The sequence below is a fragment of the Periplaneta americana genome, chromosome 16, assembly GCF_040183065.1.
Source record: "Periplaneta americana isolate PAMFEO1 chromosome 16, P.americana_PAMFEO1_priV1, whole genome shotgun sequence".
In the NCBI taxonomy this organism is placed as follows: domain Eukaryota; kingdom Metazoa; phylum Arthropoda; class Insecta; order Blattodea; family Blattidae; genus Periplaneta; species Periplaneta americana.
Window position 1 is genome coordinate 184,393,402 of NC_091132.1, and position 20,797 is coordinate 184,414,198.

General features: G+C 37.5%; 1 protein-coding gene across 10 annotated transcripts in view; it reads left to right on the top strand.

The window, feature by feature from the left end:
- Nucleotides 1–20,797, top strand: part of LOC138692220 (uncharacterized) — a 94,614-nt gene that overhangs the window by 43,737 nt on the left and 30,080 nt on the right. For 7 of the 10 annotated variants that reach the window (XM_069815338.1, XM_069815340.1, XM_069815337.1 and 4 more), the window contains 2 exons: nt 5,633–5,885; nt 14,047–14,299. In XM_069815338.1, the coding sequence (XP_069671439.1) occupies nt 14,223–14,299 (77 nt within the window). In that variant the 5' untranslated portion in view covers nt 5,633–5,885; nt 14,047–14,222. Of the gene's footprint in view, nt 1–5,632; nt 14,005–14,046; nt 19,005–20,797 lie in introns of those variants that run through there. The other 3 variants (XM_069815349.1, XM_069815343.1, XM_069815344.1) reach the window with 3 other exon arrangements.

Below are 20,797 nucleotides of genomic sequence, written 5' to 3' on the forward strand. Positions count from 1 at the left end.
CCATCAGTTGTCAGTGTGGTAGTCCATGTTGACAACATAGCACTGTAGTTCCAAACTCGGCCGCTTAACTGTCATGTCCCATCTTGAAAAAAAAGCAAGTATAGCATCTTGGTCTAACGCAGGAAAGGCAATAGGCGCCTGTTTGAACAAGTTGCATGTAGGAGTCTGTAGTAGTCCGTCACATGCTACATTGATACCAAGTGCACCTGATGAGGGAAAGACTACGAATCTAGGGTGTACACTTTGTCAAAATGAAAGTGGCCGGGATCTGAGAGGCTAAGTTCGAATCGGGTATTTCTGTGAGCACTCGGGACAGGCAGGCTTTGTTCAAAAGCTTGCGTAAATTCTTGTAGTAGTTATAACGGAGAACACAACTATTAACCACTAAACTCTTTCGAGAAAATAATTCATATATACGAGATTTAAAACAGGCAGATCGTTTAGAGTGTTTAAACAGTGAATATTGTAACACAAACATTATGTACTGTATAAAAGGTTCTCAAGTGGAGTACTACCATTGCCCGTTACAATGCCATTGTGACTGCAGTAAAACTAGTAGCGTAGTTGGTAGAGTGTTAGGTATGAGTTCGTGAGATTTGCAAGTTCAATTCTTCGTGGAGTTACTAATTTTTTTTTTTAATGTATGAGTGAAAATATAACAGGTTTTCGTCATTTTTTATCCTTAGAATACTTTTCGCTTTATTATTTTTTTCGTGTTAATAGAAACTTTTGACGCTAGATGGAAGTAACACTAAAGACACAAATTGGGGGCTTTCATATTAAGATGATGTGTTAATATTTTATTAATCCCTGCTGCTTTACACTCTATTGCCTAAGGAACATTCAATAACAATGTTGACAGTTAAATAATTGGCAATAATTAATTTGCAAGTTGTGTTACAGGGAATATGATTATTATACTAATCTAAATCCATGATCATCAGGGCCTAAACGTAGTAATTGTAAACGAGAAGAACAGCCATAATTCTGATGACAAAATATATGCTGATTTCCTGGAATTATAACCACAAATTTTCACTAATTTTGTAATTATCTGTAACGTGAATATATTAACATAAGCAAAATTATTTGATTATATTACACTAAAAGGAGTTGTGAAAAATAAAAGAAAGGACTAAACAAATAATTCTCTACCGAGATTCAAAGCATGCTGTGGAGGTAGCCCAAATCAGTGCCTTGTATTATGGAGTTAACTAAAGCGTTGCACAGATTTTAATGATAGTAAACTGCATGCTCACCCAAAGGGACTTAGAAAATTTTCACTGCTCAAGAGACCGTTTACTTTCATTTTGACCAAGTGTAGAGTGTACATGGAAGAAGAGGAAGCGTAAATATTCGAACTGTTTTAACATCGACCTGGCGGATGACATTCCTTTCTAGGAATGTGAAATGGGGAAATGCCCATTGTATAATATGCAGGAAGCACGTGATCTGCAGGAAACATAATTTAAAACAACACTATGTAAATTTTCACTATTTGTGCTGTAAAGGTTTGATAATACATATGTTCGTGAAAAGTTCTTCTCTGTATAATGAAGTACATGAAGCCAAGACTGAGAGCTAACATGAAGGATACAAAATTGAAAGCTCTTTTGCTGTTTGCAGCATTAAAATATACCTATCCGGATATTACGAAAAGAAATTCAGAAACAAAGAAAGCCCATTCTTCCAGAAAATAAGTTCTGAAGATACACAGGCCTTGTTACAGTGTCCGAAGAGACAAAAGAATTTTTGTAATAGAGTACTTATGTTTGAAGTGTCCAAGAAATTAGAAATCAGCATCACACCTGCGAAAATCAAAATGAATAGAAAAAATTTTCACGAATTGTGTTAATTAAATAAATGTGTTATTTTTAATCCTATTGTTTGTCATTTCGACTTAAGCAATGTGCAAACCTTATTAATTATCTGTTTACTGTGTTGAAATAGGAATTACTTCTTCTTCTTCTTCTTCTTCTTCTTCTTCTTCTTCTTCTTATTTGGTATTACAGCCCAGGTGTGCCTTAACCTCCTCTATGGCTCTCTTCCATCCTTCTCTATCCATCGCCAACTCCCTCCAATTCCTTATTCCTAATCTATTCACATCCACTCGTACACAGTTCCACCATCTTGTTCTCGGTCTTCCTCTTAATCTGGTTCCATCTGGGTTGTTATTGAAGACAATCTTCACTTTCCTTGTTGTTTCCATCCTTGTGACGTGTCCCAACCATCTCAGTCTTTGACATCTTATCTATATCCCATTTAATCCATTCTCTTCTTTCCTGTTTGTTTGCCTTTACTATTTTTACTCTGATCTTTGCTCTAACTAGATAGTGGTCTGATCCTATATCTGCTCCTCTCAGGCTTCTTATATCATTTACAGCTGAACTGTGTCTTCTATCCGTCAATATATGGTCTATCTGGTTTGATATTTGGCCATTTGGGGAGCGCCATGTCTCTTTATGTATGTTTTTGTGTGGAAACCATGTTCCACCGACTGTTAGATCTCTTCCGATTGCGAATTCTACCATTTTCTTCCCATTATCGTTTGTTGCATCATGTAAACTATGTTGTCCACATGCTGGAGCTAAAAAGGCTTCTTTGCCAACCTTGGCATTAAAAGCACCTAAAACTATTTTCATGTCGTGTTTGGGAGTACTGCCAAATACATTCTCTAGTTGATTGTAAAATATCTCCTTAGTTTCCTCTAATTTGTCTTCAGTTGGTGCGTGGGCTGATATAAGTGTCACATTATAAAATTTGGTTTTAATTCTTAGCATGCAGATTCTCTCATTATATGGTTTAAAATCAATAACGTTATCCGCCACTCTAGGAATTACTAGTCTTGCAATATTATATTTCTACAACATCTTGAAGTTTATTAATTTCCTTTACCAGAAAGATTCAATTAATTTTCCATAAGTAACATGCTTTAGGTAGGCTCTAATGTATATTTTTTAAATAAAATATATGTTTATGAGAATAAATGCCTTGTACACATAGAGTTAGATTTATTTCTGCTACTGAGATACTCCAAATAAATCACATGGGACAAAGTTTGTTTATTTATTGAAATTGTTTCTGTAATAAAGTTATCCCTGAACCCTGAGACATATGGCGCACCCCCAAAATTCTTTAACCCTTGCTGAGTACACTCATCCCTCCATCGTCCTCTGTATGAGATATGTAAGCAGTCATTGCGGCTAGCACGTTTCGTGAGGTCGCTCGTGTGCGCGAGCATCTTTGCCTCTCCTGGTCTAAGGGTATAATCATGTCTTTGACTATCGCTGGTTTAAGTCTTAATGGGGTAAGAAATTTTGTCATGAAATTTCATCCAGTGTTTCGAAGTGGTGCCATAATAAATTTGGGGAATTACAATTGGTAGTAAAATGCGGTTCCAAAAAAACATCTGTTACTGAATCAACATGTTAACCACGTGTTATACCGTACTGGTTGGATGATCGTTCACTTCTGATGGTCCATGTAAACATATGGCTTGTGGTTCTATGGGTTTGCACACAGATTTACTACTCCTACTGATCATTATTATTATTATTATTATTATTATTATTATTATTATTATTATTAAATGTTTTGTCGTGAATATCATTTTAGGTTGAATATAGGCCTAATGTATTTGTAATACGTGTGTAAGAATTTATTTTTAATAAATGTTTTGAAACAAAGTTGAGACTTGTTCTTCTCTTAGCCCGATGATTCATGAATAAGTAAAATTGCTATTCCCTGTAGGGTAAAATTAAATGATATATTCAACTTCTTCTTTATTTTGCATAAGTTGATATGGAAAATATTTGGGTCATTTTGCTCTATTAGGTCAGAAATAAGAAAGATGGCAGTGAATGTCTGGCTGTGTGTTCTTAGAGGAAAAGCAATTTGTTCAACTGAAATATAAATATGTAGGAATGTGAATTTGTGGTGTTTATTTTACGTCTATTTTGGTGAATATTTTGTGGAAATATGAACGTGTGCTCTGAGGAATTTGTTGTAGAGTTTTTCTTGCAAGTCAGGTTAATTGGAGCAACCTTTCTACTGGGGAAGGTTGTAAGAATCGGAAACATGTGAGCCCTAAGATCGCTAGTCAAGAATGTTCCAATCAGGATATGTCATGCATGTCCGACTAGTTGGTGGGAGTTAGAGCGGTGATTGAAATTAAACTGTACAGTAAGTCATGACACGGAAGATCAAATACAAAAAGAAAAAAGGCATTGGCAGGATATCATGTAAGAATCATTGCTATTATACATAGTACTTGACGGAAACTAACTCCGCATTACGTGGATCGAATGACAATCTTTACGAACCTAATAATGAAAAGTTTTTGAAATTAAACGAGATTTCTTCTTATGATGGTCCTATGAAGGAGCATGTAATGCACATTCCTGAGAAACAAACCTATTTATACTACCTTGGACCTAGAATTCGAAATTAAGTAGTCAAACTTCTGGGTACGGTCACTAAAAATCATATAATTGGTGTAGTGAGGGTTGCCAAATATTATTCTGTAATTCTTGATTGCACTTCTGATAAAAACCACCAAAAACAGATGACCCTGGTTGTTAGGTATGTTAGTTATACCCACTGATGTGGAAAGCTGTACTGAATTCATCAAAATAGATGACGCCACAGGTCAAGGCTTTACAGATGCTTTAAAAACAGGCTCTAGAAAATGACAATTTGGACATTCAGAATTGAAGAGGTCAAGGGTATGAGTCCACACCTGTGGATTAACGGTTAGCGCGTCTAGCCGCGAAACCAGGTGGCCCGGGTTCGATTCCCGGTCGGGGCAAGTTACCTGGTTGAGGTTTTTTCCGGGGTTTTTCCCTCAACCCAACATTAGCAAATGCTGGGTAATTTTCGGCGTTGGGACCCCGGACTCATTTCACCACCATTATCACCTTCATCTCATTCAGACGCTAAATAACCTAAGCTGTTGATAAAGCGTCGTAAAATAACCTACTACTACTACTACTACTACTCAAGGGTATAATAATTGAGCAAAGGAAAATGTAAAGGTCTTCAAGCCAGAGTTCGCATTATCAACAAGTGTACAATGTTTATGGCTTGTGCTTGCCACAAACTAAATCTTTGATAGTTGAGTGTCGATGCCAATTTCACATGAAAGTAAGGGTCGAAAGTTTTAAAAGTGGAGGCCAACGGTGATGTGTGCACATCTGTGCATATATTCAAATTGACACAATGTGGTCCATTTTGCTTTCTGCGTTCCTTTCGTAATGCTATTGTAAAGATTTACTGAATCAGATGACAGTGATTAAGTTCGGAGATTTTGAAAGGTTGGGGAAGGGGAAAGGTTGGTGCATAGCCACGGGTTGTTGGTAGCGACGTCAGTCTGCTGTAATGACGGATATACAAACGAAGTCACATTACAAAAACTATCTATGTACCTGTTTATATCTATTTTGTTTTTTACTGATTATTTGTGCTTGTTCCATTAGTGTATTATGCATAGTATGGTCAGGTCTACATGCTTCCCTATACGGATCTATACTGCTTCATCATCCATTGCTTAGCTTCCTCTGGTGGGTGCTCCCACTTGATGTTAAATATGAGCTATCGAAACAGTAAATTACTTTCTTTTTTCTGTTTTGCACAGAGCTGTGTGTAAAATGTCACTGTTCAACCAACCCATTCATCTGAAGAAGCTGTCGCTCCACAGCCTTGCCAAGTATCTGTCAGATATTTGTGTCCGGCTTATGATCTCTTGCCGCACTTCCTCAGCATCATTACCGGAGGCACTTGCAACATGCCAACGTTTGAGATGCATCATCCATGATAAGATACCTTACTCTATGGCCAACCGTGTCACTTCTGAAGCCCTCGAATATTTGGGCAGTCGCTATGATGAGGTCAGTGACTGCATTGATCATTCCTCTTCGTGCAAGGACGTTCTTCAACACTTTGTTAATGCAATACTCCATCCCCAGGTGACAGAACTTGATATTTTAGGTATACATATACTTATTGTGAATGCTGTTTTAGATCAAATTGAAACACTCTCCCAGCTCAAAATTTTTAGGGCATGTGTAAAATGTGAGAAAAGTTATGATTCATTTAAACACTTACTCCTTCAGCATTTGCCCTCTTTGAAGAACTTGAAATGTTTTACTGTGCCACAATGGAGCAGTAATGAGATAATTAGAGTTCTTTTCAAATCTGCTCCTGGATTAACACATCTTGATGTGTGTGAATCTAAAGGTGTCACAGACGAGAGCATTGATCTTATTTTAAGTTTCCCATATCTGGAAAGTTTGGATGTGTCCAAGACAGGGATATCAAAAAGTGGTTATAAATGTCTGCTGGATAGGTCGAGAAGCTGTTTACATCTGCAAGACTTCGGATTGAATTTTGCGGATTCATTGCATGTCCTGTCACATCCTCATAATTTTCAAGGTCTGCGTCGTCTCAGCTTAAGTGTGCATTTTGTAGAGATATATTGGGACGATATTGCAGAGCTGCTGCAAGGTTTAGAGGAGCTTAAGCTTTGTGCATGTGATGTGCTGTATCTACCGTACTTCCCAAATCTAAAGGTTTTGGTACTGGATGTGTTTTATTTAGACATGCAAAATTTGCCTAGAAGCTGTCCTCGTCTGGAGACGCTTATGATCAAGACAATTACTTTAGAGAGCCACAGAGTGACGGAGTCCTTTGCGCACCTGCGCAGCCTCAGCATCTGGATTAGTAGCATAGATACTCGTGCTACCGATGCTTTGTTGTCTGCTGCCCCAAATCTTCTGACTTTTCACTTTAATATGGCGAATTTAAGTGACATTCCCATTGTCGAGGTTTTCAGTGAATCACTTAAGATTAGCAGGTTAAAGAATTTGTCTACATTCTCAGTGAATGGATACGTAGATCCTAATACTCTATCACTTATCACACACAAGTGTTCCAGATTGACAACTTGTAATATGTGTGGTGAGGTACGCGAGCTGATGAAAAGACGGTACAGGGCCTGTACAGGGTTGAAGATTAATGAGGTCAAATGGTGTCAGATCCATTTGCATCATCATAGACTGTAAATTAAACTCGAAGAGGGTAGGGCTAGCTCTGTGAGAATTTAAATCTTGATTGTGGCCGAGAGTTTGAAGCATGATGTGCTTCTTGGGTTTCTTGACTGATTATTAAAATACAATCTTTTTAATAATATGTAACTACATTTGGTTTTCCTTGTGGGGTAAATTGTTATTTGAGAAGATTCACTTCTCGAGCTCTGATCATTTTGCTTATGAACTTAAGTCAGCACCTGACCAAACCAACTGTATAACAGAGCCTTCTAATTTCGGGTTTCAATACAGATTGAGACATTTAGAAGTCACTGCTGTGGTTGAGTGGTCAGACCTCTGACCTATCAAACAGGCGGTCTGGGTTCGAGTCCCAGTCAGGTCTGGGATTTTTTCATTGAAAAATCCATAGTGACACTTGTAGCGGAGAAGGTCGCAGGTGGGATTTTTCTCGGGATTCTCCCGTTTTTCCCCATATTAGGCATTGAGATCATTCTGTTACCATTTCGACATCATTCCATAGCATTCCCCAATTGCCGGCTGGTGACTCACGGAAGGGCTATCCTAGGGGTGAGTGTGGTAGCCTGCTCTACACCTGGTATGCAGCGAACCTTAGTGTAGTCAGCCGGTGTGGGTCGGGAATGATCCTAGCTTGAGGGTTAGCGCATTAGACCTTAACAGGTTGCAGTGCTGCTCCGTAGTGCCCCCCTCCCACAAATTCAATTCAGAAACATTTAGAAAAAGTCTTAATTTCAGCTCAAGTGTATTACATTTATGTTGATTTTCTTTATTACACGAAATGTGGTCTATTTCAGTTAAGAATATTTGGAGTGCAGCAGATTTATGATTTTCATGTAATATTCACTTACATCTGCAGTGCTGTAACAGAGGGTTTGTAGTAAAATATGAACATGGGACTTTATTTATCTTGTTGCTGTATTACAGTTTAATATCCTTGTTTAGCTTATTCTGTATTATAGTACATATCACAAGGTAATTTTCTGATATTAGATACGATATTTTAGATACCGCTTTATTATGTTAAAGCTTTTGTGACAAGAAGTGATTTATGTCATAATAATTATTATGTTCTGCACTATACTTGTTTTTTTTAAAGATGGGACATGACAGGAGCGTTGCGATCAGAAAAACAACTGAATGTCACATAGCGTAGTAGGCCTGTTGCTATGGTAACAACGGTTGAGTTGCCCAACTTACAGTTCCCATGTGGCGAATCCTTAATATCTCTCTTTGGGACATTTATTGTGCACACAATGTCAGCATTGGTACGTTTTGTCTTTGATTCTCTGTCGATTTTTGTATTGTTTTCTTCCCTTCGCATCAATTGTCAATGAATGTTTTAACGTCAGCCATCTTAACGACTGTTGCTAACTTCCATCAGTTGTCAGTGTGGTAGTCCATATTGGCAACATAGCACTGTAGTTCCAAACTCGGCCGCTTAAGTGTCATGTCCCATCTTGAAAAAAAAACAAGTATAGCATCTTGGTCTAACGCAGGAAAGGCAATAGGCGCCTGTTTGAACAAGTTGCATATAGGAGTCTGTAGTAGTCCGTCACATGCTACATTGATACCAAGTGCACCTGATGAGGGAAAGACTACGAATCTAGGGTGTACACTTTGTCAAAATGAAAGTGGCCGGGATCTGAGAGGCTAAGAGTTCGAATCAGGTATTTCTGTGAGCACTCGGGACAGGCAGGCTTTGTTCAAAAGCTTGCGTAAATTCTTGTAGTAGTTATAACGGAGAACACAACTATTAACCACTAAACTCTTTCGAGAAAATAATTCATATATACGAGATTTAAAACAGGCAGATCGTTTAGAGTGTTTAAACAGTGAATATTGTAACACAAACATTATGTACTGTATAAAAGGTTCTCAAGTGGAGTACTACCATTGCCCGTTACAATGCCATTGTGACTGCAGTAAAACTAGTAGCGTAGTTGGTAGAGTGTTAGGTATGAGTTCGTGAGATTTGCAAGTTCAATTCTTCGTGGAGTTACTAATTTTTTTTTTAATGTATGAGTGAAAATATAACAGGTTTTCGTCATTTTTTATCCTTAGAATACTTTTCGCTTTATTATTTTTTTCGTGTTAATAGAAACTTTTGACGCTAGATGGAAGTAACACTAAAGACACAAATTGGGGGCTTTCATATTAAGATGATGTGTTAATATTTTATTAATCCCTGCTGCTTTACACTCTATTGCCTAAGGAACATTCAATAACAATGTTGACAGTTAAATAATTGGCAATAATTAATTTGCAAGTTGTGTTACAGGGAATATGATTATTATACTAATCTAAATCCATGATCATCAGGGCCTAAACGTAGTAATTGTAAACGAGAAGAACAGCCATAATTCTGATGACAAAATATATGCTGATTTCCTGGAATTATAACCACAAATTTTCACTAATTTTGTAATTATCTGTAACGTGAATATATTAACATAAGCAAAATTATTTGATTATATTACACTAAAAGGAGTTGTGAAAAATAAAAGAAAGGACTAAACAAATAATTCTCTACCGAGATTCAAAGCATGCTGTGGAGGTAGCCCAAATCAGTGCCTTGTATTATGGAGTTAACTAAAGCGTTGCACAGATTTTAATGATAGTAAACTGCATGCTCACCCAAAGGGACTTAGAAAATTTTCACTGCTCAAGAGACCGTTTACTTTCATTTTGACCAAGTGTAGAGTGTACATGGAAGAAGAGGAAGCGTAAATATTCGAACTGTTTTAACATCGACCTGGCGGATGACATTCCTTTCTAGGAATGTGAAATGGGGAAATGCCCATTGTATAATATGCAGGAAGCACGTGATCTGCAGGAAACATAATTTAAAACAACACTATGTAAATTTTCACTATTTGTGCTGTAAAGGTTTGATAATACATATGTTCGTGAAAAGTTCTTCTCTGTATAATGAAGTACATGAAGCCAAGACTGAGAGCTAACATGAAGGATACAAAATTGAAAGCTCTTTTGCTGTTTGCAGCATTAAAATATATCTATCCGGATATTACGAAAAGAAATTCAGAAACAAAGAAAGCCCATTCTTCCAGAAAATAAGTTCTGAAGATACACAGGCCTTGTTACAGTGTCCGAAGAGACAAAAGAATTTTTGTAATAGAGTACTTATGTTTGAAGTGTCCAAGAAATTAGAAATCAGCATCACACCTGCGAAAATCAAAATGAATAGAAAAAATTTTCACGAATTGTGTTAATTAAATAAATGTGTTATTTTTAATCCTATTGTTTGTCATTTCGACTTAAGCAATGTGCAAACCTTATTAATTATCTGTTTACTGTGTTGAAATAGGAATTACTTCTTCTTCTTCTTCTTCTTCTTCTTCTTCTTCTTATTTGGTATTACAGCCCAGGTGGGCCTTAACCTCCTCTATGGCTCTCTTCCATCCTTCTCTATCCATCGCCAACTCCCTCCAATTCCTTATTCCTAATCTATTCACATCCACTCGTACACAGTTCCACCATCTTGTTCTCGGTCTTCCTCTTAATCTGGTTCCATCTGGGTTGTTATTGAAGACAATCTTCACTTTCCTTGTTGTTTCCATCCTTGTGACGTGTCCCAACCATCTCAGTCTTTGACATCTTATCTATATCCCATTTAATCCATTCTCTTCTTTCCTGTTTGTTTGCCTTTACTATTTTTACTCTGATCTTTGCTCTAACTAGATAGTGGTCTGATCCTATATCTGCTCCTCTCAGGCTTCTTATATCATTTACAGCTGAACTGTGTCTTCTATCCGTCAATATATGGTCTATCTGGTTTGATATTTGGCCATTTGGGGAGCGCCATGTCTCTTTATGTATGTTTTTGTGTGGAAACCATGTTCCACCGACTGTTAGATCTCTTCCGATTGCGAATTCTACCATTTTCTTCCCATTATCGTTTGTTGCATCATGTAAACTATGTTGTCCACATGCTGGAGCTAAAAAGGCTTCTTTGCCAACCTTGGCATTAAAAGCACCTAAAACTATTTTCATGTCGTGTTTGGGAGTACTGCCAAATACATTCTCTAGTTGATTGTAAAATATCTCCTTAGTTTCCTCTAATTTGTCTTCAGTTGGTGCGTGGGCTGATATAAGTGTCACATTATAAAATTTGGTTTTAATTCTTAGCATGCAGATTCTCTCATTATATGGTTTAAAATCAATAACGTTATCCGCCACTCTAGGAATTACTAGTCTTGCAATATTATATTTCTACAACATCTTGAAGTTTATTAATTTCCTTTACCAGAAAGATTCAATTAATTTTCCATAAGTAACATGCTTTAGGTAGGCTCTAATGTATATTTTTTAAATAAAATATATGTTTATGAGAATAAATGCCTTGTACACATAGAGTTAGATTTATTTCTGCTACTGAGATACTCCAAATAAATCACATGGGACAAAGTTTGTTTATTTATTGAAATTGTTTCTGTAATAAAGTTATCCCTGAACCCTGAGACATATGGCGCACCCCCAAAATTCTTTAACCCTTGCTGAGTACACTCATCCCTCCATCGTCCTCTGTATGAGATATGTAAGCAGTCATTGCGGCTAGCACGTTTCGTGAGGTCGCTCGTGTGCGCGAGCATCTTTGCCTCTCTTGGTCTAAGGGTATAATCATGTCTTTGACTATCGCTGGTTTAAGTCTTAATGGGGTAAGAAATTTTGTCATGAAATTTCATCCAGTGTTTCGAAGTGGTGCCATAATAAATTTGGGGAATTACAATTGGTAGTAAAATGCGGTTCCAAAAAAACATCTGTTACTGAATCAACATGTTAACCACGTGTTATACCGTACTGGTTGGATGATCGTTCACTTCTGATGGTCCATGTAAACATATGGCTTGTGGTTCTATGGGTTTGCACACAGATTTACTACTCCTACTGATCATTATTATTATTATTATTATTATTATTATTATTAAATGTTTTGTCGTGAATATCATTTTAGGTTGAATATAGGCCTAATGTATTTGTAATACGTGTGTAAGAATTTATTTTTAATAAATGTTTTGAAACAAAGTTGAGACTTGTTCTTCTCTTAGCCCGATGATTCATGAATAAGTAAAATTGCTATTCCCTGTAGGGTAAAATTAAATGATATATTCAACTTCTTCTTTATTTTGCATAAGTTGATATGGAAAATATTTGGGTCATTTTGCTCTATTAGGTCAGAAATAAGAAAGATGGCAGTGAATGTCTGGCTGTGTGTTCTTAGAGGAAAAGCAATTTGTTCAACTGAAATATAAATATGTAGGAATGTGAATTTGTGGTGTTTATTTTACGTCTATTTTGGTGAATATTTTGTGGAAATATGAACGTGTGCTCTGAGGAATTTGTTGTAGAGTTTTTCTTGCAAGTCAGGTTAATTGGAGCAACCTTTCTACTGGGGAAGGTTGTAAGAATCGGAAACATGTGAGCCCTAAGATCGCTAGTCAAGAATGTTCCAATCAGGATATGTCATGCATGTCCGACTAGTTGGTGGGAGTTAGAGCGGTGATTGAAATTAAACTGTACAGTAAGTCATGACACGGAAGATCAAATACAAAAAGAAAAAAGGCATTGGCAGGATATCATGTAAGAATCATTGCTATTATACATAGTACTTGACGGAAACTAACTCCGCATTACGTGGATCGAATGACAATCTTTACGAACCTAATAATGAAAAGTTTTTGAAATTAAACGAGATTTCTTCTTATGATGGTCCTATGAAGGAGCATGTAATGCACATTCCTGAGAAACAAACCTATTTATACTACCTTGGACCTAGAATTCGAAATTAAGTAGTCAAACTTCTGGGTACGGTCACTAAAAATCATATAATTGGTGTAGTGAGGGTTGCCAAATATTATTCTGTAATTCTTGATTGCACTTCTGATAAAAACCACCAAAAACAGATGACCCTGGTTGTTAGGTATGTTAGTTATACCCACTGATGTGGAAAGCTGTACTGAATTCATCAAAATAGATGACGCCACAGGTCAAGGCTTTACAGATGCTTTAAAAACAGGCTCTAGAAAATGACAATTTGGACATTCAGAATTGAAGAGGTCAAGGGTATGAGTCCACACCTGTGGATTAACGGTTAGCGCGTCTAGCCGCGAAACCAGGTGGCCCGGGTTCGATTCCCGGTCGGGGCAAGTTACCTGGTTGAGGTTTTTTCCGGGGTTTTTCCCTCAACCCAACATTAGCAAATGCTGGGTAATTTTCGGCGTTGGGACCCCGGACTCATTTCACCACCATTATCACCTTCATCTCATTCAGACGCTAAATAACCTAAGCTGTTGATAAAGCGTCGTAAAATAACCTACTACTACTACTACTACTACTCAAGGGTATAATAATTGAGCAAAGGAAAATGTAAAGGTCTTCAAGCCAGAGTTCGCATTATCAACAAGTGTACAATGTTTATGGCTTGTGCTTGCCACAAACTAAATCTTTGATAGTTGAGTGTCGATGCCAATTTCACATGAAAGTAAGGGTCGAAAGTTTTAAAAGTGGAGGCCAACGGTGATGTGTGCACATCTGTGCATATATTCAAATTGACACAATGTGGTCCATTTTGCTTTCTGCGTTCCGTAATGCTATTGTAAAGATTTACTGAATCAGATGACAGTGATTAAGTTCGGAGATTTTGAAAGGTTGGGGAAGGGGAAAGGTTGGTGCATAGCCACGGGTTGTTGGTAGCGACGTCAGTCTGCTGTAATGACGGATATACAAACGAAGTCACATTACAAAAACTATCTATGTACCTGTTTATATCTATTTTGTTTTTTACTGATTATTTGTGCTTGTTCCATTAGTGTATTATGCATAGTATGGTCAGGTCTACATGCTTCCCTATACGGATCTATACTGCTTCATCATCCATTGCTTAGCTTCCTCTGGTGGGTGCTCCCACTTGATGTTAAATATGAGCTATCGAAACAGTAAATTACTTTCTTTTTTCTGTTTTGCACAGAGCTGTGTGTAAAATGTCACTGTTCAACCAACCCATTCATCTGAAGAAGCTGTCGCTCCACAGCCTTGCCAAGTATCTGTCAGATATTTGTGTCCGGCTTATGATCTCTTGCCGCACTTCCTCAGCATCATTACCGGAGGCACTTGCAACATGCCAACGTTTGAGATGCATCATCCATGATAAGATACCTTACTCTATGGCCAACCGTGTCACTTCTGAAGCCCTCGAATATTTGGGCAGTCGCTATGATGAGGTCAGTGACTGCATTGATCATTCCTCTTCGTGCAAGGACGTTCTTCAACACTTTGTTAATGCAATACTCCATCCCCAGGTGACAGAACTTGATATTTTAGGTATACATATACTTATTGTGAATGCTGTTTTAGATCAAATTGAAACACTCTCCCAGCTCAAAATTTTTAGGGCATGTGTAAAATGTGAGAAAAGTTATGATTCATTTAAACACTTACTCCTTCAGCATTTGCCCTCTTTGAAGAACTTGAAATGTTTTACTGTGCCACAATGGAGCAGTAATGAGATAATTAGAGTTCTTTTCAAATCTGCTCCTGGATTAACACATCTTGATGTGTGTGAATCTAAAGGTGTCACAGACGAGAGCATTGATCTTATTTTAAGTTTCCCATATCTGGAAAGTTTGGATGTGTCCAAGACAGGGATATCAAAAAGTGGTTATAAATGTCTGCTGGATAGGTCGAGAAGCTGTTTACATCTGCAAGACTTCGGATTGAATTTTGCGGATTCATTGCATGTCCTGTCACATCCTTATAATTTTCAAGGTCTGCGTCATCTCAGCTTAAGTGTGCATTTTGTAGAGATATATTGGGACGATATTGCAGAGCTGCTGCAAGGTTTAGAGGAGCTTAAGCTTTGTGCATGTGATGTGCTGTATCTACCGTACTTCCCAAATCTAAAGGTTTTGGTACTGGATGTGTTTTATTTAGACATGCAAAATTTGCCTAGAAGCTGTCCTCGTCTGGAGACGCTTATGATCAAGACAATTACTTTAGAGAGCCACAGAGTGACGGAGTCCTTTGCGCACCTGCGCAGCCTCAGCATCTGGATTAGTAGCATAGATACTCGTGCTACCGATGCTTTGTTGTCTGCTGCCCCAAATCTTCTGACTTTTCACTTTAATATGGCGAATTTAAGTGACATTCCCATTGTCGAGGTTTTCAGTGAATCACTTAAGATTAGCAGGTTAAAGAATTTGTCTACATTCTCAGTGAATGGATACGTAGATCCTAATACTCTATCACTTATCACACACAAGTGTTCCAGATTGACAACTTGTAATATGTGTGGTGAGGTACGCGAGCTGATGAAAAGACGGTACAGGGCCTGTACAGGGTTGAAGATTAATGAGGTCAAATGGTGTCAGATCCATTTGCATCATCATAGACTGTAAATTAAACTCGAAGAGGGTAGGGCTAGCTCTGTGAGAATTTAAATCTTGATTGTGGCCGAGAGTTTGAAGCATGATGTACTTCTTGGGTTTCTTGACTGATTATTAAAATACAATCTTTTTAATAATATGTAACTACATTTGGTTTTGCTTGTGGGGTAAATTGTTATTTGAGAAGATTCACTTCTCGAGCTCTGATCATTTTGCTTATGAACTTAAGTCAGCACCTGACCAAACCAACTGTATAACAGAGCCTTCTAATTTCGGGTTTCAATACAGATTGAGACATTTAGAAGTCACTGCTGTGGTTGAGTGGTCAGACCTCTGACCTATCAAACAGGCGGTCTGGGTTCGAGTCCCAGTCAGGTCTGGGATTTTTTCATTGAAAAATCCATAGTGACACTTGTAGCGGAGAAGGTCGCAGGTGGGATTTTTCTCGGGATTCTCCCGTTTTTCCCCATATTAGGCATTGAGATCATTCTGTTACCATTTCGACATCATTCCATAGCATTCCCCAATTGCCGGCTGGTGACTCACGGAAGGGCTATCCTAGGGGTGAGTGTGGTAGCCTGCTCTACACCTGGTATGCAGCGAACCTTAGTGTAGTCAGCCAGTGTGGGTTGGGAATGATCCTAGCTTGAGGGTTAGCGCATTAGACCTTAACAGGTTGCATTGCTGCTCCGTAGTGCCCCCCTCCCATACATTCAATTCAGAAACATTTAGAAAAAGTCTTAATTTCAGCTCAAGTGTATTACATTTATGTTGATTTTCTTTATTACACGAAATGTGGTCTATTTCAGTTAAGAATATTTGGAGTGCAGCAGATTTATGATTTCCATGTAATATTCACTTAGATCTGCAGTGCCGTAACAGGGGGTTTGTAGTAAAATATGAACATGGGACTTTATTTATCTTGTTGCTGTATTACAGTTTAATATCCTTGTTTAGCTTATTCAGTATTATAGTACATATCTCAAGGTAATTTTCTGATATTAGATTTAATATTTTAGATACTTCTTTATTATGTTAAAGCTTTTGTGACATGAACTGATTTATGTCATAATAATTATTATGTTGTGCACTATACTTGTTTTTCTGAAAGATGGGACATGGCAGGAGCGTTTCGATCGGAAAAACAACTGAACCACACATAGCGTGGTAGGCCTGTTGCTATGGGAACAACGGTTGAGTTGCCAAACTTACAGTTCCCATGTGGCGAATCCTTAATATCTCTCTTTGAGACATTTATTGTGCACACAATGTTAGCATTGGTACGTTTCGTCTTTGATTCTCTGTCGATTTTTGTATTGTTTTCTTGCCTTCGCGTCAATTGTCAATGAATGTTTTAACGTCAGCCATCTTAACGACAATTGCTAACTTTCATCAACCGTCAGCTTGGTAGTCCATGTTGACAACATAGCACTGTAGTTCCAAGCTCCGCTGCTTAACTGTCATGTCCCATCTTTCAAAAGAACAAGTATAGCATCTTGGTCTAACGCAGGAATGGCAATAGGCGCCTGTATGAACAAGTTGCATATAGGAGTCTGTAGTAGTCCGTCACATGCTCCATTGATACCAAGTGCATCTGATGAGGGAAAGACTACGAAGCAAGGGTGTACACTTTGTCAAAATGAAAGTGGCCGGGATCTGAGAGGCTAAGTTCGAATCGGGTATTTCTGTGAGCACTCAGGACAGGCAGGCTTTGTTAAAAAAATTGCATATATTCTTGTAGTAGTAATAATGGAGAACACAACTATTAACCACTAAACTCTTTCGAGAAAATAATTCATATATACGAGATTTAAAACAGGCAGATCGTTTAGAGTGTTTAAACAGTGAATATTGTAACACAAACATTATGTACTGTACAAAAGGTTCTCAAGTGGAGTACTACCATTGCCCGTTACAATGCCATTCTGACTGCAGTAAAACTGTTAGCGTAGTTGGTAGAGTGTTAGGTATGATTTCGTGAGATTGCAAGTTCAATTCTTCGTGGAGTTACTAATTTTTTTTAATGTATGAGTGAAAATATAACAGGTTTTCGTCATTTATTTTATCTTTAGAATACCTTTCGCTTTATTATTTATTTCGTGTTTATAGAAACTTTTGACGCTAGATGGAAGTAACACTAAAGACAACAATTAGGGGCTTTCATATTAAGATGATGTGTTATTATTTTATTAATCCCTGCTGCTTTACACTCTATTGCCTAAGGAACATTCAGTAACTATATTGATGGTTAAATAACTGGCAATAATTAATTTGCAAGTTGTGCTACAGGGAATACGATTATTATACTAAACTAAATCCATGATCATCAGAGCCTAAACGTAGTAATTGTAAACGAGAAGAACTGCCATAATTCTGATGACAAAATATATGCTGATTTCCTGGAACTATAACCACAAATGTTCACCAATTTTTTAATTATCTGTAACATGAATATATTAACATAAGCAAAATTATTTGATTATATTACACTAAAAGGAGTTGTGAAAAATAAAAGAAAGGACAAAAGAAAACATGCTGTGGAAGTAGCCCAAATCAGCGCCTTGTATTATGAAGTTAACTAAAGTGTTGCACGGATTTTAACGGTAGTGAACTGCGTGCTCACCCAAAGGGACTTAGAAAATTTTCACTGCTCAAGAGACCGGTCACTTTCATTGTGACCACATGTACATGGAAGAAGAAGAAGCGTAAATCTTCGAACTGTTTTAACCTCGAATGGGGGGTGACATTCCTTTTTAACAATGTGAAATGGGGAAATGCCCAATGTATAACATGCAGGAAGCACGTGATCTACAGGAAACATCATTTAAAACAAGACTGTGTAAATTTGCACTGTGTGTACTATACAGGTTTGGTAATACGTATGTTTCCTGAAAAGTTCTTCTCTACAATGAAGTACATGAAACCAAGACTGAGAGCTAACATAAAGGATACAAAATTGAAAGCTCTTTTCTTGTTTGCAGCATTAAAATGTGTTAATCCGGATATTACGAAAAGAAATTAAGAAACAAAAAAGCCCATTCCTCCAGAAAATAAGTTCTGAAGATACGCAGGCCTTGTTGTTACACTGTTCGAAGAGATAAAAGAATTTGTTTTGTAATAGAGTACATATGTTTGAAGTATCCAAGAAATTAGAAATCAGCATGACACCTGCCAAAATCAAAATAAATAGAAGAAATTTTCACTAATTGTGTTAATTAAATAAATGTGTTATTTTTAATCCTATTGTTTGTCATTTCGACTTAAGCAATGTGCAAATCATATTAAATATCTGTTTACTGTGTTGAAATAAGAATTACTTGTCTTGTAATATTATATTTCTACAAGATCTTGTAGTTTATTAATTTGCTTTACCAGAAAGATTCAATTAATTTTCCATAAGTAACATGCTTTAGGCAGGCTACTGTATATATTTTTAAATAAAATTTGTGTTTATGAGAATATGTTCCTTGTACATATAGATTTATTTCTACTACTATGATACTGCAAATAAATCACATGGGACAAAATTTGTTTATTTATTGAGATTCTTTCTGCAATAAAGTTATCCCTGAACCCTGACACATATGGCGCACCCCCACAATTGTTCAACCTGTGTTCAGTACACTCATCCCTCCATCGTGCTCGGTACGAGATACGTAAACAGTCATTGCGGTTAGCACGTTTCTTGAGGTCGCTCATGTGCGCAAGCATCTTTGCCTCTCCTGGTCTAGGGTGTCATCATGTCTTTGACTAGCGCTAATTTAAGCCTTTATGGGGGGAAGAAATTTTGTAATGAAATTTCGTCCAGTGTTTAGAAGAGGTGCCATAATAAATTCGGGGATCTACAATTGGTAGTAAAATGCTGTTCCAAAAAACATCTGTTACTGGATCATTGTGCTAACCACGTGTTATACCGTACTGGTTGGATATTATTTATATGTTGAAGGAGATTTCTTGACTTCAATTCGATGTCAATTATAAACGAGAAACTTATTATTTATAAATGTAAGGTTGCAGATACTACCGAAACTTTAAGGATTCTTTTTGCAAGCTCGACGTATTCTTCCATTCTTTTGATCTAAAACTGGTCGATGCTGTGCAGAAAAATAAAGTAGGCTATTCTTTCAACATTCCAAAGTAGGTATATATTTCAATGTCTCTTTCCTTAATATGCGAGGTAGCTCAGTCGGTAGAGCAAATGGCTATGGACAGGAAGCTCCCGAGGTTCACTCAGCCTTTTATCAAATTGAGTACTGGGTCTTTCCTCAGGGTAAAGCGTTTTTGGAGTGTGATGCCAACCATACCATCTCATTCTAGTGCCGAGGTCAAGAAAGCATGGAACTCTACCTCCACACCTTCCCCAAGTGTCTTCATGACATGTGAAGGTGCTACTTTACATTTACCTTTCCTTAAGATTGTTTGGCATTTTTAGGCATTTGAACGCAACTTCTAAGGACGAATTCATTATCCAACTGTGATAGTATTAGTTATTTTGAGTTTCTTGCAGGAAATACTCAAAAACCTGTTGTTTAAAATTGTGTAAACTAATTGCATGTATGTGAAAATAAATTTTCGTATCATATAGTATGTAGAATGGTACATTCAATTCTTTAATACACTGGAATTAATTTTTTCTTTTGACAAGTGACATCGGCCAGAAATCAAGATTTCTTAAAATCTACCGATTTTATCTGTGGCTGTTGCTACGAGGGGGATCCAGGAAATAACGACCGTTCGCGCATACCCGCCGCGCAGCTGACTTCCCTTCCTTGTTTGAAGGTCAACTGGCTTCCTTAACATGTGTCCTCATAATGTGAGTACTGGTTGCAACAAGTCGCCATTGTGCATTTTGTGTTACTTCAAAATGAATGATGTGATTAATAATCCCGCCGACTGTGAGGCAAGGAGTGTGATTCGATTTTCGAATGCCCGACATTTGAAACCTGCAGAAATTTACCGGCAATTGAAAGAAGTGTATGGTGATACTGTAATGAATGAAAGAAATGTGAGAAAATGGTGCGAAATGTTCAACAATGGGCGAACAAATGTCCACGATGAAACTCGACCCGGACGCCCATCACTCATCACAGAAGACTAAAGTGAACGACAGCAATGAATTGCATATTGCCTTTCCTGACATTTCTCGTTCTTTGGTTGGTGAAATTGTGTCGCAACATCTTGGCTACCACAAAATCTGTGCACAATGGGTTCCACGGCAACTGAGTGACCAACACAAAACTCAGAGAATGGCCTCAGCATTGACATTCTTGATGCGATATCACACAGATGGAGACGCCTTTCTTGATCAAATTGTGACTGGTGATGAGACCTGGGTGT